A 14,732-nucleotide genomic window follows, 5' to 3' on the forward strand; every position below is an offset into this window, starting at 1 on the left:
GAACATGCCTCACATTCATTTCAAGTTTTTATTAAAATACTTTTTTGTTTATAGAGACAACCAAAGAAAAGATACCTATTTTACATGTTGTATATCATCTAGAACACAGTAAACCCACTCTTAGGAGTGCAGCATAGACCTAGAAAACTTCAAAGTGGCTTTCTCAAAACTAACTTTGAAAACGTGGCTGAGTTCCCTCACTCTCCACTGAATTCTCGGTTTCTCTCCTGCATTCCATGCTGCCTGACACCTGTTTTGTGTTCTGGCACTGCTACATGGTGGCCTCCCTTTAAGAGCAGCCTTGTGAACAGATGTGAGATTTTATTTGAACTGTCGACTGATTTGGGGTAACCACTGTGAACTCAGTCACGATAGTCACAACATCACGGGAGGGAGGGCAGAGCTGGTTAGCACACGCCCCGCCACAGGACAGCGGCTGATGCACACCTCTCACAGGGCCCCCCCCCCCCCGGCTTAGATATGGCTATAACACAGGTGACCACTCAATTTTTGATTAAAATAAAAAGACTTTCTTCTGACCATCAGCATGGGCGTGAACGTTCTGCGTGGTAGAAAGGGTCTGTGTTTTGCGAGGCTGCTGGCCTCTCTGGTACTATGCTTTCACTCTGGAAAAACATTCACATGCAGAACCTAGAGGCCACCAGAGAACTGGAAGTGGGACCCTAAGGTTTTCTTCATCCCTTGGCAAACCAGGAGAGAGAAGCAGGTGAGCACAATGGACCACTCCATTGGGATCCCTTGCAGTGAGAATGGGGTTCCGAGAAACGTAAAGGTGGAAAAAAGTACAGCATTTTACAACTTCATAATGAAAGCTAAAAAATGGTGATCAATGCACTTCAACATGTTTGTCACTGTTAAGAAAATATCAACCCAGAAGCATTCCTCCACTCGTAGGCATAAAGCCACCTGGAAAGCAGTGAAGCTGAAATGAGGCAGCGGACTCCTTCCCTGGCCTTGGCCTCGAAGGTGCTGGTGAGGAGGGGTTAAGGAAAGGTGCCAGGAGCCTCCAGGCACAGGATGTCCCAAGAGCCATAAAGCTCAGCTTCCTAAGAGGCCAAAATACCTAAGTCCCTGTGACCTTCGTTAGTGACCTCAGAGCAGAAATGTGATCCAGCTGTGAACTTTATTGTAATCACAATGTTACAAATGACCCGATAACTACTGTTCAGATAATGAATAATACAAACTACCAACAGCATTATCTATGTGCGTACACTAAAATATGAAGACATACAAAGAGGTATTCCTAAAAAGTTACTTATAATTCAAATATTCACTAGAGAAATTAGAAAGTTTGTAAAATCAAGAGTTTGTATAATAAAAATATTTATGTTTTAGATTCATACTTGAAGTTTGGGATTCTATGAAGGACAGAGTATTTAAGCTTATCTCCATTGAGACATTATATAAAAAGCTGACTAAATAATCCTGCAGTGTATTTGGAGTGTACAGAATCTTGAACAGATATTCTTAAAAATATTTCAGAATTCCAACCTCCCACGATCTGATGCCTATTTAATAAGAGCAAGAGATCCAGATACAACCGCCCCCATGGGCATGGCCTCGTGTCATGTGGCTGTCCTCAGCGCCCTCCCAGCACTTCCAGCCCGCCCTGTTCATATCTTGAATTCTCTTCTGATTCTGTGTGGGCTGGGGAACCGGCTCTGTCTCCACAGGGCTGAGGCTCATTGTCACCTCCACGTGGCCTGGCTACCAGCCACCCACCTGCCCAGAGGACAGAATGCTTTTCTGCAGGCTAAGTAGAGTTGGCTCGGCAGTCCTGCTGCGCCCAGTGCTCCTCGCTGGCACCTAAGACGCCAGTTACTTGCCCTGGCGGAGTGCGCCACACAGTCTCACGGTGCACCCTGACACCCAGCTGAGCACTCCGGGTGGGCAGACAAGAGATCTGCCCTAGAGCATTGTCCCTGGCGGGGCAGGGCTTCTAGCGCATCAGGGCTCTCAAATGTAAAATGTAGCGGGCACCTGCTTTCTAGAACCAATGCGGACGCTTACTAAGGTGATTTTCATGGTTTTCAGAGATGTCTTTGAACATCCCCTCTGTTCATAAAGCAGAGAGACATAAGGCACAATGAAGAGTGGCACACAGCTATGGAAACAGGTAGGTCCCAGGAGTCGCAGGCACTGAGGGAGCCCTAACTCACTTGAGTGGGTTCTGCAAACACTGGAAAGTGCTTGGAACACAAGAAGGGAGCAGTACCAGGCTTTGTGTTGGGCACAAAGGCTTTGGAGGCTTCTCCTACACCAGTGCTGTGCATGTATAACAAGGGAGAGGTGTGCAGCCAGGGGCACGGAGAGGAGGGAGTGGTAGTACGCATGTGTCTAACCCACCCCAGCACCCAGCACCCTCACATGGCACCTCCTTCCCAGCCCTTGCACCTTTGGAACTTGCTGGTATTCTGATCCAACCAGTGGACTCACTGAGTCATGCTCACACCTTTCTTGTGATTGTGAGTGCTTGGGTTCCTGTTTCTCTTCCTTCTTTAGAACATGCAGTTCATACATTTGACAGTCTTACTGCCGTAGTCAATGCACTCGGGGCCGATGCACTCGCAGCAGGCATTGTGGAACCAGCGGTATTTCGATGCGCCCATGGACTCGCAGGATATCTTACACTGATGTATGGACATGCAATCGTCAAAGTACACCACTGTGCACATGTGCTCTGGAAAACAGAATTAAGATTTCAGAGCTGGAGGGTGTTAAAACACGAGGTGCTTTCTATAGAGTTGAATACAATTGACAGTTAATTGTCTCTGTTCCCTTACTGCTGATATGCACAGGACATAAATGAGGTATAGGAGAAAAGGTCTTTGTCTGTCAATCAGGCTGAGAATCCTTCCACCACAGATGCGGAAAGCAAAGGGCATCCTTAGTCTCTCCCATCACACTTCAGACTTTGACCTGAAGTTAGATTACTAGGCTTAAAAACTATTTGCTACAAGATGCAGTGGTGCATGCCTGTAATCCCAGCGTATCAGGAGGCTGAGGCAGGAGTATCACAAGTTTGAGGCTAGATGGGGCAAATTATGAGACCCCGTCTCAAAATAAAAAAGCAAGAGGGCTGGGATCTGGCTCAGTGGTACAGTGCTTGTCTGACAAGCATGAAGTCCTGGGTTCAGTACCACACCAAAGCTCTTTTAAGTGCATCACTTCTGATAAGATTTCCTACAGAGAGAATTCTGCAGTCAAAAGTTTGAAAACCCCACTATTGTATTCTAAGATGATGTTGAGGATGTACGTAAAGAACACTTTAGGTGCTTTAGACACGGTGAGTGGCCAGCAGGCCGGCATCCTGCCTGGCGTCTGACTCTCCACAGGACACTGATTCTGGTTCAAGTTTCCCTGGTGACTAAGCCCATATAACTCCTCATCTGGGAGAAAAGGGCCCAGGAGATCCACAGTGGATAACGGGCACCAGGATGAAGAGCATATGATCTAAGGCTGGGCCATTTTTACAGAGCCATTTACACAACTGATACTTTGCCAGGGCCCGAGCGGTGAGGGAGGTTTCACAGAGGAACTGGACATCTTTAGTGTAAGGGTGAAAAGCGAAGCTCACAGGCAGCCAAGAGGACAGCCAAGGGGGGGGTGTGTGCTGTGTGGGGACGGCACTGCCAAGGACATGAGAGGGGGCCTGGGAGGCAGCACGGCACAGAGGGGCGGTGCAGGCACGCAGGCCTCCAGTGACTGGTCCCACTAAGTTCCCCTGGTCGGTAAGCTCTCACGAACACACCAGCGGACGGCCACTGGGGACCCCGAGTAATCAGAGGACCTGAGGGACAGAGCAGCCAAGGCGGCCCTATACACTAAGGAGAGAACGCAGCCACAGGGGCGGGAGCTCCAAGGACACTGCAGGACTAGCTCCCCTCCATCCCCAGAACCTGAGCAGTCTCTGAGAGAAATCTGTGCGTTCTTATTTTATAGCTCTGATCATCCACATTTAGATAGTGGGAAAAATGGCAGCAAAACGTCTTATTATCATATTGCACATATTCCTGATGTTTTCCAAAACTCAGAATTTGTTGCATAAAGTATTTTAACCTAAGAGAAAATAAGAATCTTTATTAAATATTTAAGAAATATTAAAATTAACATTTTTATGAAATCTATCCTCTAACAAAAGCCACTCTGCTTTTGCTATCCATGTCCTAAGTCCTTTCTACTTTATACAGGTCAAGGTTGTGATGGAGAACACGCAGGGAGGGGGGAACCCAAGTCATGCCCTTGCGTCCTGGACACAGCAGCGCCATCACGGTGGCAGAGCCATGCGGTGCCTGGAACTAGAACACGTCAGGGCTTGATAAAACCTCGAGCCCCTCCTACCCATCTTTAGTGTGCTCCTCGGGTTGGCACAGGGCATTCTCATCTTGCTCCCGTGCGACCAGGAGGGCCCATTGGCTGGGTCAGCGTGGACCAGGGGACGAGGTGCCACAATACTGCTTGTGGCAAAGAGGTCTAGTTGTGGTACCAACCCTACCACAGCAGAAACCTCAGCTTTGGGGACATGGGGACAAGCAACGCCCTGCTCAGTGAGGTGTGATGCAAAGGGATACCAGTGTGACTGTCTGCCAGGCGGAGCTCTGCAGCTACGCGGATGGCTTCTGTCTAGGTTACCAGAGTCTAGAATTTACTCAGGACCACCCACACAGATTCAAAACCACAGGGTGCTCCAGAGGATGACCTGAATGCAGGTGTCACTGGACCAGGGACAGACCAGAGGGTGGAAGGGAAGTCCAAGGGCAGTTACCTTTGTCACTGGAGTAAGGCGCGTGCACATTGTTGCTGGGGACAGACACGTTCTGCTGGTGAGGCTGATTCACCGTCTCGAGAAAGGAGACGAGGTTCTCGTGGTGCGAGAGCTCCTCCGCCACAGGGAAGGAGACGATGTTCCAGTTCAACTGGGTGTCCCCCTCAGTGAGCGCCCGGAAGAGCGAGGGGATGGGCTCGTGAAGGTCCTCCACCGTGCTCTTAGAGGTGGGTGGCGTGTCGCTGTAGTTCCGAGGGTTGCACATGCCTGGGGAGAGAGGGGCCTTTACTTTCCTCACTGAGCAGCTCCAGGGAGGGTGCTGTGGCTGCTTTTCGGGGGGCGCTCAGGGGTTCAAGCAGCAGCTTCTGACCTGACTCTGGACACTCCCCAGCTGTGTCTGCCAGAAGGGCCGAGCAGTGAGGCCACCATGCCACTGCTCTTGGGGACGAGGCCCCGCTCTTGTGGAGCTACCTCCTCCAGCCCATGAACCAGGGCTCCTGGAGAGGGTGACTCCAGGGCCCAGCGGCAAAGCACAGCAGGAGACAGGAACATGTTTTGGGGACAAAGGAAGGAAGTGCTCAGTGAGTAAGAGGGCCCGCGAAAGAGCCAGGGAGGCAATCGGAGGGGGTCCCATGGACTAAAGTGGGGTCTGAACCCAGGGTGCTCTGAGCTACACCCCAGCCCTTTTTATTTTTTGAGACAGGGCTTTGCTAAGTTGCCAAGGCTGGCCTCAAACTTTGAACCCTCCTTCTTCCTGTCTCAACCTCCTCAGTGCTGGGATGACTGGTTAGGTCGACAATTTGAGCAATAAAAGAATGGTAACAAGGGGTCAACCCCAGGAGTGCACATGTGTAACTAAATAAATGAACCAGTGCAGCCTAAGCAGACACTTTTGTGCCAACTAACAGACTAACAGATGCAGGAAGAATGAAGGGAACAACACCACCGTGGACCACCTCAGAGTACCACAGGCCACTGCGGGCATGTGCACTCTGCAGGGAGAAGCCAGGCGGTGCCCAGGCTGGGGCGGGAGTAATGGCACATACCAATGGAGACTGTAAAACTCTCCCGTGTGCCAACCTGCTGTGGAGGGGCCAACGGCGGTCAAGAGATGGAGGTGACATCACAGTAGTGGGACAAGTGGATGCTGTGTCACCTGTTGCAGGCAGTGTCACAGTGACAGGCTGCCTGGGAGGTAAAGCTGAAGCATGGCCACAGGCCAGCATCGGGAGGGCGGAGGTGAAGGACCAGCCTACAGAGGTAAGGTCTGCACTGCCAGGTGAGGACAAGGGGTGTTCCAGATGGAGTGACTGTGGAGTCTGACAACAAAGCATACCACGTATTCCTGAAAGGACCTTGGACCAGACAGGAACAGAGACACTGCAGGACGGGGCCGAGACTGGATGGGCTCTGTGGACTGGGTGGCAATGCTGCCTGATTTGGAGGGTGTGAGGAGTCTTAGAGAGTGTCCGTGTTGCTGCAGGGTTTAGTGGTGACGGGACCTCAAGTGTGAACTGCTTTTTCAAGATCCAAAAACAGATGACAGTGTGTGAGTGTGAAAGTGTGTGTGTGAGTGTGAGAGTGTGTGTGTGAGAGTGTGTGTGTGTGTGTGTGTGTGTGAGAGAGAGAGAGAGAGAGAGAGAGAGAGAGAGGAGAGAGGCGGATACTGAGCAAAGAGCCAATATGAACATAAAATGTCAACACCCGAGAATCCAGAGAGGGGAACATGGGAGTCTTTCGACCCTTCTGGAAAATTTCTCTATGCCTGAAATTATTTCAAAATGAATAGTTTAAAAAAATAATTTAAAAACAAGAACATGGATGGAGGGAACTGCAGACAGGGCTGACAAACCTCCTCCCAGGGCCGTGCTGGGAAGGCGAGGCTGGGGGAGCTCAGCCAGCCCCAGCCTGTGGGGCAGGCACTGCTCCTCGTGGTGGGCTGCCTGGTGTAGGGGGGGTGCTGCCCATGAGCCCGTCCTGCAGGGACTTCATGAACAAGGACAGTGCGTGCCCCACCACTGCAATTCAGGGTAGGTGATTTAGTAGCAAGAGTAACTGGAACAGAGTGCTCTGGGTTTCCTTCAGCTTTGAAAAGCTAAATTTTTCTTTCTTTTTCTTTTTAAGCATCCATTAGATTTAATATTTCACTGCCATTGCCATTTCTAATAACTCCTTTTGCAAATGATCTTCAGCACTGGAAAGCAAACCCTCTGGGCATTATGAATGTGTGTCTGTCTTCTCTTCAATGAGGGTCATTTCCAGAGATAGCACAGGAGACTCAGCATGTGACCCTGACCTCACTTCCTGCCATGAGCCTTCCAATTCTGCACTCTTTCAAGACTGTAACTGATCCTCCAGATGTGTTGTCCTGCCCAGGAAAAGGAAACCTTTGAAACTTCTGGAGCTCCTTAATTGCCCCTCTTCATTGCAAACAAGGGGTCAACTTCGGGTTGGGGTTACCAGCTTCTGTGTATAAGTTCACTCGGAAGGGCTCTGCAAAAGCACCTGCCTGAGCGTCCTGGGGTCTGGTCTGTCCTTAGAAGCTCTTCTCCAAGCAGAGGCTGCCTTGGAGCTCACTTTTCTCTTCCTGATCATTTCTCTGAGATTTTGTTACTGGTTTGTATTCTTTCACTACATAGAAATTTAAATATTAACTATAAATGCAACTGTTAAACTGGTTTTGCAAATAACAGTCATAACTGGCCATAATTGAGAGGCAAAGATTTCAAATCCATAAGTGAACAGAATTTAGACACTACTCCCAAATTCACCCCATCACACTCTTCATCTGCAACTAGGAAATACAAAGAATTTCCCATGATAACAGAGCAACACTTAAGTCTGGCCTGTCATCATCAGATACCTGAAAACCACGGATGCGAGAAGAGGTGGTTTACCTGACAAACTGTATTTCATGGAGATGCTAAGACAACAGGGGAAATGTTACTGCTCTCCTGGGTGCCTGGACACACCAGAAGAGCCAGCAGCAAAAGGCCTCAGCCCACGCCATTCCACAGCCCTTTCATAGTTACCACCAGGATGACCCAAATAAAAATGGTCAAAGCAGCTGCAGAAGCACCTCGAGACATTATTAGTGAACGCTCTAGAGTAAAAGATGAAAGAAGGAACTCATTGACCCTAGCCCCATCCCCCCCCATATCCCTCATAATGATGTCATCAACATGGCAATTAGCTTCCTTGGTATCTTAAATACATGCAAATACCTAGCTCTACTCTACATCCCCTCCTGGCTCCAAGGCCAGGATGCCAGGCCCTTCCCACTCTCCCTCCCCATTTCCAACTTGTGCTCTGACAGGCTTGATGGTTGCCTCCATGGAGGGCCTGCCCCTGCCTGCAAGTGGAACCTGCAAGCACTGGTCACCAGGCTCAGGCAGCATGCCAGGACCCCTTATCCAAGGTCACGGCAAAGAACAGTGCCTTGGATGTCAAGACAAAGGGCTTTCCTTGAACTCTGTAAAATACTGAGAACCTCACAGCACACCCATGCAGTCTTCTTGCCAAGGGGCATCAAACCTGAAGCTGATCAAGGGCTCACAGGTGGCTCTGAAGTACTAAGCACAGAAGGGGAGAGGACCCGTTAAAGGTGGTCGCTCCATAGAACTGTACAGCATGGGGACAGGCATGGTGGCTCTGGATTAGAGATGCGATACAAGCCCCCATAGGGATCTGGACAAATCAGCTACAGAACGCATTCTGAGACATCTGGAGAACCTTGATCATGAACTGAACTTCAGGTCAAGCAATTATAATTTGCAATCCTCCTGCCTCAGTCTCCTGAGGAGCTAGAATTACTGGTGTGTGCCACTAGATCCTGCTATAATTTGCTTTAAAATACTTCAGCAAAGAAAAAAAAATAGGTAGGGCAAGTGTGCATCTTCTCAATCACTCTGAGTCTGATATGGGTATGCGGAGTTCACTAGGCTGTTCTTTCCGCTTCTGTGTATACTTGAAGGTCTTTATCAGGAAAGATGGATGGCATATTTGATTCCTTTATGGAAAATATTTTCTTCTTGAGTGCCCTCCCCCCACAACCCTGGCATTTTAAGCTTAGAATTTTCTTTCTGTGGATCTCAGAATAAGGCTTCAGCCGATCTAGAAAGAGCCTCATGCTCTTCAACTACATGCTTAAAGCTGGGGAGCCCAGTTCCTTTTAGGAGGAGGCCTCCAGACCCTGCTGGTGCCTGGATGAGGCCCATGGTGTCTTCTGGGGGAGGGAGAGGGACCTCCACAGCCCCTGGTGCTGGCGGGCTCTGGTCTCCAGGTCCTGCCCTGTCCCTAACTCCCTCAATTCGTGGTTCAAGCTGGTTCCTTCAGCCGCACCTGCCCCTTGCTGTTCTGCTGGATCCTCTATTACCCATTTAAGGACCAGGTGGGTGAGCAGGGAAGCTCCACCTGAGCTCCATCTGCATTTGTACTGAGACTCACACTTGGCGTCCACACCTGGCGGTGAGGAGAGGCTCCCCACTGACCATGACAGACCTGGTGCAGGACAGCAAGAGCCCGGCGGCAGTGATGTCCACCTCTCCTCCTTGGTCTTCATTGGGTGCAATTATTAATTTCTTCTTTTAACATTTGCCACAGATTTGGATTTTGAACACACATTAAATATGGGCTGAACTTATAATTATTGATGTAGTTAGAGTCTGCGATTACATAATGCGTTATTTCATGTTTTTCAAAATGTATTTTAAGCCCATATGTGGTATTATGTGTAGAACAGACAAAATTAGCCTAAGGGGTTAAAAAGAACAATAGCACTAAAATGAGAATTAAGGATCAGAAGATCTAGAATGGGCAAATAAAGAAGACCAGAAGTTGAAACCGTGAGCCATCAGATTTGGTGAAGGTTGACAACCTGCTGCCCTGGTTAGTGGCTTCATGCCCCCAGCTCCTGGTCCAGCACTTCTCACATCTCCGCCTCCCCTGGGGCCGGGACCGCAGGCCTGAGACACCTGGCTCTGCTGAGTGGCTCCTTTTTAAAAGGTCAGACCCAGATATTTTTGTTGCAAATTATCCTAAAAGGGCAGTCTAACGTCAGACCCAAAATTCAAAAAGGAGAATCTCAACCACATGAAGACTTAACCATCCATGGTCTTGTTTCTGACTTTCTAGAGAAAATGATCTTGAAAAAGTAAACAGCCTAAGTACCAAAGAAAAATGAAGTCAGTGTTCTTTTTTGCCTTATATACTAATAATGGACGGGGACTGCCTGTGCCATGTACAGCATGCTGCACAGAGGAGCAAAAGAGCTGGGACCAGGCTTCTGTTGGGGGAGGGGGAGAGACCTGACGCCTGGACAGACATAGAGACAGACAGGAAACCCAGCAATAAAGCAAAGTGCACCAGAGGAAGGCAGCACCTCCATCAGTAGGAGAAAGGTACTACTCAATAAATTCTACCAGGATTTCATCAATAATGTTTAAATATATGGTAATAGTTTTTTGAAAAAAACGGGATCCAAGCTCACGCATCAATCAGGATAAGCTGCAGTGGCACGCACATGTAATCACAGCCACTCTGCAGGCTGAGGCAGAAGGATTACAAGTTGGAGGCTAGCCTCAGCAACTTAGGGAGATCCAGTCTCAAAATTTTAAAAAAGGGCTGGGGATGTGGCTGAGTGGTAGCACTCAGCCACATCCCCAGGGTTCAACCCTCAGGACAAAACAAATAAACAACCAACCCCAGGATAAATGCACCAGAGAGCTGTGCACAACAAATATAAGCACACCGAGTACTACTGCGACAGGGACCACCACAGCGCCAAGTCTGAGAGAAAGAAACCTTAATGAGATCAGCTCCATGAAAACAAGACTTTCAGGATGAAAAATACTTTGAAGCACAACCAATACAAATGACTGAGGAAAAACACAGGCATTGGAGTTATATCCTATATATTTGTCAAAATTCCTAAATAATTAAGGAAAAAAGCAGTAGAAAAGTGGATAATATATAAGAATAAACAATTATATTGTTTATTCTTATATATTCTTAATATATAAGAATAAACAATTCAAAAAATATACAGTCCTTAAACATATGAACAGACAATCTACCTCACTGGAAATAAGATAAATAAAAATTAAAGTCATACCATTTCTTCCTATCAGATTAACAAAAATCCAGAAGTTCATTAGCAATAGCAATGGGCGTTCAGCAGTGTAATTTCTTTTTTTAAGGAAGGAAGTCTTTTTTTATAACTGTATTTTTAAATTAATTTACTTTTTATGTGATCAAATCCAGTGCCTCACATATGCTAGGCAAGCGCCCTGCCCCCAGCCCCAGCCCAGCAGTGTAATTTTGTAGCAATGCAGCAGGGATTGGGTAAGCTGCAGAGTTATAGGGCCCTGGTGAAAGTGCAGAGGATAGAGCCCTCAGGGAAGAGCATGTGGACACCAGCACAGCTGCACAGAAGACCTCTGCACATGGCCACTTGATGCAGGGCTGTCCGAATGGGGAAAGACAGGAAGTAAGCAAAGGCCCATGCATGGTGAGCGAGCACACGCCCCATGGCCAGCAGCATGGTTACAGCTGCACACAACTAAGTCTGAAGAGAGAAGAGAAGGCAAAGGGCACAACGGTGTATGCAGGATGAGTGCTCTGATGGCAAACGCAAATGCTTGTGGAGTTTTAAGGGATCACAGGTCCAGTTTCTTCAGTGAGTTTAGGCTTGGCTACCATTGTTTCACTCTCCCAGTGACCTTACTTGAACAATAAATTATAGGGAAGGCAGGAAGCAGAGCAGAGGTGACAAAGATGGACATGAGCCCCTATCTAACCAGTGCTGTGTGCGTTTGGCTTGGTTCTCTTGTACAGGTTTCATATCCTCAAAACATAAAGCTAGCTGGGCATGGTGGTACACACCTGTAATCCCAGTGACCAGAGAGGCTGAGGCAAGAGGATGACAAGCTCAAGGTCAGCCTCAGCAACTCAGACCCTGTTTCAAAATAAAAAATAAAAGAAAGGGCTTGCAGGGCTGGGGTTGTAGCTCAGTGGTAGAGCACTTGCTTTGCATGCATGAGGCCCTGGGTTCGATCCTCAGCACCACATAAAAATAAATAAAATAAAGGTATAAAAAAAATTTTTAAAAATATTTTAAAGGGGGTGTGGCTAGGGGTGTGGCCCAGTAGTTAAGCTGCCCTAAATTCAATCCCTGGCATGAGCTATGAGCATGTACATGCACACACACACACACCAAAAAAAAAAAAAAAACCCAAAACATAAAACTAAACTAAAATGGGGCTGAGACTGTGGCTCAGTGGTACTGGGTTTGATCCTCAGCACCACATACAAAATAAATAAATAAAATAAAGTTATTTTTAAAAACCCAAACACCAAACCAAAAGGAAACAACCCCTAAAAATTGAAAACAAATGAATACAAATAAACCTTACTTTATGTCAAGATGGTCCCATAACTGCCCAGGAAATGATTCTAGATGACCTTGGAACACTGTATTTGAACTTGCATCTTCAGGAAATATTTAAGAATCAGCAACCTTAAATTTTATTTAATCATCTCATTGATTTATTATACATAAAAGCATATATTATTATTTTAAAAGGTCAAAATAACTTTTCTAATAAATTCCTTCACACAGAAAACGTCTAAACAAAAAATCAAGCATATACGCAGGAACAAAAAAGTTTAATTTAAAAGAAGTTACAAATATAAATCAAAGAAATAAAGACTCTGTTATCTTTTTATATTTATTTTTTAGTGGTAATTGGACACGATATCTTTATTTTATTTATTTTTATGTGGTGCTGAGGATCAAACCTGGGGCCTCGCACGTGCTAGGTGAGCACTCTACCACTGAGCCACAATCCCAGCCCAAGACTCTGTTATCTTAAAACCGAATTAGTAAGAACTCAAAGCAGGTCCTCTCCGTGCCTATACCTGTCTATCATGTCTGCCCACTGGAAAGGGCCAGGAGAGGCCCGAGGAGCAGCCACAACACTCCCAATGTCTGGATGGCCATCTCCAACCACCATTCTTCCTGGGGGGGGGGGGCAAGGCTCCAGGGGCAATCCCAGGAGTCTGGGAGGTTCTGAAGCCATAGGAACAAGCCACATCCAAAGGACTCTGGGCCTTTGTGAGGATCTGGAAAGACTCCTACTAACTAGAGATGAGGCAATTTGAAGAAAAAGAAAGAGGAGGGATGGCAGCAATCAAATAAAACACTAAATATATATATCCCAAACCCTTCATCAAAAAAGCAAGCAAGCAAGCAAAAAGCAAATAAAACATACTGAACCTCAGTGGAATCTGAGGGCAGAGTCAGTGCTTGGCAAATGCATGAAGAGAAAGGATTTACTGTTTATCTTGCGTTTGTCTATACACCTTTATTTTAAGGTAAGCAATGGGCCTCACTGGATCAAGGGAAGCTCCACGCAGAATAGTCCCAGCTGGTGACAACTGCAGAAGCAGTTGTGGAGATGGACAGTCACTGCCTCACAACTCCAATGGGACGCCTGGCCCAGCCAGTGGTCATCAGGGCAGGGGGAGACTGCTAGATGGGAGGCCGACAGGGACCTCCACCTATCACCAAGGATGGCACTGTCACCCACTGACCAAACTAAGCATCGCCAGAAGCAGAACCTCTGGTGCTGCCTACCTGCTAAGGTGCACTCTGTGCCTCCCCACAGCAAGCCTGAACCTCACTTCCAGCCTCTAGGCCAGAGTGGACAGAATAACAGGTTCAACGGCCACAGGAAGCCACCACCCAATCCAGAAGAGGTCTCCTTCCCATCAAAACAAATGGGTTCCTTCAAAAAGAACAGCAAAAGATGGGGACAAGCAGGAACTGTTCTAGAAAAAAAGAAACTTAAGAAACCTCAACCACCCACCACAGCAAGTGGACTTCACTTCTTGGTTTGGGTAAAACCCCTGCAGAAGACCTTCAGTCCATCAGTGGACTGACGTGGTGTTAGATGGCATTAAAGAAGAACTGTTCACTGGACATTGTAAGAAAAATTACTCTTTTTTTGAGATACATAACTAAAGTATTTTGGTAGTGTTGTGAAATGATGGACTTCACAATACCCCAGAAAACAAACAGGATGAGGACGGACAGGGAGAGAGGAGCGAGCAAGTGAGGACGGACAGGGAGTTAACTGTGCAAAAGGTTGACTGCTTCCTCCTTACAGGCTAGCAACCCTCACAGGGGCCTGCAGTTCGCAGTCCTGCAGGGTGAGTGGGTGCTCCCGGCTCCCTGTGAGGGCTGCTGAGAAGGGGGTGTTTGCACCAAGACCTGAAGGAGCCGCGGGGTGTCCTGCCCCAGTCACGGTTCAGGTGCTCGGTTTTCCTTCTCAGCACCACCAGCAGCACTCTATCAACCCACATGCACATGTTTGACTTAATATATCTTGGAAAATTTTTCTAGATGCTTCTGATAAAATATGGTTCCTAGCAACAAATTTCTTCTTACAAAAAATTCAACAGTATAGAAGATTTCAAATGAAAAGCAAAAAGTATCACCTCTGGGTCCCTCCCTTCCACACCCCAAGGTCATGCACTTTAAATCTCCTCCCCAAACTTTTTCAATAAAAATAAAGCACATAAATGTAAATATGATCCAAAACAAGCACATGTAATAGCAATGTTCCAAATGCTTATTATACCTGAGGCAACTCATTCATACACATAAAACACACTTCTGTTCCGTGAAGTCTCTCTTTCTACCATGGTGCTGGGGATTAAGCCAAAGGTCACGCACACACCAGGTGAGAGCCTTGCCACTGGGCCACCCCCTGGCCTCCCTGAGTCTCCTAAACGCTGAGCCACCGCCTGGGTGGCAACTTACCCACACAGTCACAGCACTCGTCCCAGAGGGCCCCGAGACACAGCATGCACTCCTTACAGCAGGAGCAGTTCCCCTCGCCGGGCCGGCACTGGCAGAGCTCCTAGAAGGGACAGACATTTA

The 14,732-nt window shown here is 47.6% G+C and overlaps 1 protein-coding gene across 3 annotated transcripts in view; it reads right to left on the reverse strand.

Moving 5' to 3' along the window:
- Nucleotides 1-14: 14 nt before the first annotated feature.
- Nucleotides 15-14,732, reverse strand: part of Twsg1 (twisted gastrulation BMP signaling modulator 1) — a 36,178-nt gene continuing 21,460 nt past the window's right edge. For all 3 annotated transcript variants that reach the window (XM_078030464.1, XM_078030465.1, XM_078030463.1), the window contains exons 3-5: nucleotides 14,613-14,712; nucleotides 4,790-5,056; nucleotides 15-2,704 (exon numbers count right to left, since the gene is read on the reverse strand). In XM_078030464.1, coding sequence (XP_077886590.1) covers nucleotides 2,523-2,704; nucleotides 4,790-5,056; nucleotides 14,613-14,712 — 549 coding nt within the window. In that variant the 3' untranslated portion in view covers nucleotides 15-2,522. The remainder of the gene's footprint in view (nucleotides 2,705-4,789; nucleotides 5,057-14,612; nucleotides 14,713-14,732) is intronic.

This window comes from Ictidomys tridecemlineatus, chromosome 13 (assembly GCF_052094955.1).
Source record: "Ictidomys tridecemlineatus isolate mIctTri1 chromosome 13, mIctTri1.hap1, whole genome shotgun sequence".
NCBI classification, from domain to species: domain Eukaryota; kingdom Metazoa; phylum Chordata; class Mammalia; order Rodentia; family Sciuridae; genus Ictidomys; species Ictidomys tridecemlineatus.